The following is a 3784-nucleotide window of genomic DNA, read 5'->3' as shown; positions in this document are numbered from 1 at the left end:
AATGCAGGTACAGACAGATGTGTATGTGTGTGTATATATATTGTAGGTCAAAGCAGTTACAGACTACAGACAAATGTGCACAAAATCATTGTCTTGGACAAATGCAGTTTCATGTCGGCTATTGCTTGGCTTAATATCAAGTGCAATAAGTAACATTTTATCTTTTTGTGGCTATGGAGTTTTGCTAAGAGAATAGTTGGGTAACTATATGGCTTTGCGCGCAAATCGTTTCCTGTGCGTGGGAAATGTGGGACAAAGCGTCTCAACCAATCGTATACAAGAAGCCATGCAGCTGTATTTACACAATTTGACCTATAAAATGGCAGCAGTGAGCTTCTGTTTCCACATTCGTTGCTGTATAGTTCTGATTGACCATCATGCCTGTGAACCAGCCAAGCCAGCGCCCAAGAAGGGCTCAAAGAAAGCCGTCACCAAGACAACCACCAAGGGAGGCAAAAAGCGCAGAAAGTCCAGGAAGGAGAGTTATGCCATTTATATTTACAAGGTGCTGAAGCAGGTCCACCCCAACACCGGCGTTTCCTCCAAGGCCATGGGGATCATGAACTCCTTCGTTAACGACATCTTCGAGCGCATTGCTGGAGAAGCCTCTCGCCTGGCTCTCTACAACAAGCGCCGCACCATCACCTCCAGGGAGATCCAGACCGCTGTGCGCCTGCTGCTCCCCGGTGAACTGGCCAAGCACGCTGTGTCTGAGGGAACCAAGGCTGTGACCAAGTACACTAGTTCCAAGTAAACTACCCCGTTCACTGGAGATATACCCAAAGGCTCTTTTAAGAGCCACCCACACTTTATTGAGAGAGTTCCGATTGTTTATCAACAATTGATTTGTCCTAAGGGTTTCTACATTTCAGAATTATTGTTATATAAGTCACTGACATTTTCTTTTTAGTAACTTCTACAACAGTTTTACCCATGTCTTTCTGTCCTCGAATTTTAAAACAGATCTTATTTAATTATGCAAAACTATAGGGGGCAACTTTTTTATTTTAAGTATGTTCTGGTTCCACATGGAATTAGTAGGTGTCATGTTCACTTGAATATTGAAGTCATTCAGTTAGCCTTTTCTCTGATATATTAGTTGCATCGATTATAGTGTCGTTGCATGCCCATTAAAAGACCTCTGCGACAGGTCCTGCATTATACTGCTGACTAGCAACCAGCTATAACACCCTAGCAACCGCCTAGAAACACCCTAGCAACCAGCTATAACACCCTAGCAACCACCTATAACACCCTAGCAACCACCTATAACACCCTAGCAACCACCTATAACACCGTAGCAACCACCTAGAAACACCCTAGCAACCACCTAGAAACACCCTAGCAACCAGCTATAACACCCTAGCAACCACCTAGAAACACCCTAGCAACCACCTATAACACCCTAGCAACCAGCTAGTAACACCCTAGCAACCACCTAGAAACACCCTAGCAACAACCTATAACACCCTAGCAACCACCTATAACACCCTAGCAACCACCTAGAAACACCCTAGCAACAACCTATAACACCCTAGCAACCACCTAGAAACACCCTAGCAACCACATAGTAAGTCCCTAGAAAGCACCTAGAAACACCCTAGCAACCAGCTATAACACCCTAGCAACCGCCTAAAACACCCTAGCAACCACTTAGAAACACCTTAGCAACCAGCTATAACACCCTAGCAACCACCTATAAACCTAGCAAGCACATATAAACACCCTAGCAACCAGCTATAACACCCTAGCAACCACCTATAACACCCTAGCAACCACCTTGTAACACCCTAGCAACAACCTATAACAACCTAGCAAGCACCTAGAAACACCCTAGCAACCAGTTATAACACCCTAGCAACCACCTAGAAACACCCTAGCAACCACCTAGAAACACCCTAGCAACAACCTATAACAACCTAGCAAGCACCTAGAAACACCCTAGCAACCAGTTATAACACCCTAGCAACCACCTAGAAACTCCCTAGCAACCACCTAGAAACACCATAGCAAACACATATAACACCCTAGCAACCACCTAGAAACACCCTAGCAACCACCTATAACAGCCTAGCAACCACCTAGTAACACCCTAGCAACCACCTAGAAGCACCCTAGCAACCACTTAGAAACACCCTAGCAACCACCTAGAAACACCCTAGCAACCACCTATAACACCATAGAAACCACCTAGAAACACCCTAGCAACCACTTATAACACCCCAGCAACTAGCCAGTAACAACCTAGCAACCACCTAGAAACACCCTAGCAACCACCTATAACACCCTAGCAACCACCTAGTAACACCCTAGCAACCACCTATAACACCCTAGCAACCACCTAGAAACACCCTAGCAACCAGCTATAACCCCCTAGCAACCACCTAGAAACCCTAGCAACCAGCTTATTTATATATTTTTTTCTATAACACTTAGGGCATAGTCATTTTCTATATCATATATTTAAAAGGCACTTGACTTGTAGAACTATACTAAATCAGTTGATGCATCTGATGTCATAATTGTCATTTTGAGTTATGACATTTTAAATATTTAGATTATCTTGCTGACTAGGAATTGGATTCTATGATTGCCCTGTGCTAAGAATACAGTAATGCACAACACACTTTCATGGCTGAAACTCTTCTGCCCTCTGCTGGCTAAATGCACACACAACACCCAACACATTTACATGGACCTCGTCTAAACACTTTATTAATGAATCCTGCAAATATGAAACCTGCAGATCCTGTCCTACCCTCGTCTGAGTGTTAAACTAGCTTCCTAGGTGCGACGACGAACCTAAGCCTTGCAACCCTGTCCTTGTTGATATTCCTTGTCCTAACCCTTGTTCTCTATATGCCCAGGACCTCCGCTCCAGTACACCTCCTACCTGGACATCCCGTGCTGCACAAGGAGTGCTCCTGCTCTCGACCACGACACAGTCCTGTGTCTACTGCCCCGTGCTGCACAAGGAGTGCTCCTGCTCTCGACCACGACACAGTTCTGTGTCTACTGCCCCGTGCTGCACAAGGAGTGCACCTGTCCTCACCCCAAGAACATTCTTCTACCTGTCTGTCGCACATTCCTGTTGTGAAACTGTCTGCTTGGGGAAACAATTTTAAAACACCCTAAAACGCTCCATTCTCTCTCCTCCTGTGTTCTGCTATTGGGCTCCGCCGAACCCCATCCTAACAGATTCAAGCTTAATAAAGGGGTTGGGTTAATGCCCTACGCTTAACACAGGGCAGTCTGGCTGGCAAGCACTCTAGCGTCTTCAAATTTGCCACCCTGGGCCAGAAGGTTTCCACCTGACGTCCACCTAACGTGACAACAACGTCTGAACGTCATCGCCTTGCCTCGCGGGCACGTTTGAATTCTCTAGTAGTATCAAACTGTCAATCAAACTATCTGTCAGTGCCATTGTAAGAAAACAACTACCACCATAATGGCAGATCTAGATGTAGTCGATTATTTAGTCACTCATGACTTCACAAAATTGACTTTGAAAAACAATTAGATATCAAACGTAAAGGAAGGCCTACACCACAGCTGTGTATTGTTCAGCCAAGGGTTGTGAAGGGACCGCTCATTCAATGCACAGAACTATACGCAAACCGAGTGGCTAACCGGTTCAGCTACCAGGGGACAGTTGTTCTGCTGGAGTTGCCTCCTCTTTGACAAAGCGCCAACTGCTGGTCCTACTGGACTGAACAATCCCTGGTCCACCACAGGATATTCAGACCTCACCAATCTGTCCAGGTCCATTGACCGGCACGGAAAA

General features: G+C 45.6%; 1 protein-coding gene across 1 annotated transcript; it reads left to right on the top strand.

The window, feature by feature from the left end:
* Positions 1 to 319: 319 nt before the first annotated feature.
* On the top strand, positions 320 to 754 carry LOC311239847 (histone H2B-like; the record flags this gene model as incomplete). Its single annotated transcript, XM_084328294.1, has 1 exon — positions 320 to 754. One exon carries the CDS (start codon positions 320 to 322, stop codon positions 752 to 754), a length of 435 nt encoding a protein of 144 aa, XP_084184420.1.
* Between the last annotated feature and the right edge of the window lie 3030 nt (positions 755 to 3784).

The sequence above is a fragment of the Notolepis coatsorum genome (genome assembly GCF_963971535.1).
Source record: "Notolepis coatsorum genome assembly, chromosome: 14".
NCBI lineage: Eukaryota > Metazoa > Chordata > Actinopteri > Aulopiformes > Paralepididae > Notolepis > Notolepis coatsorum.
Note: the sequence above shows the minus strand (reverse complement) of the source record. Positions and strands in the feature narration are given on the sequence as shown.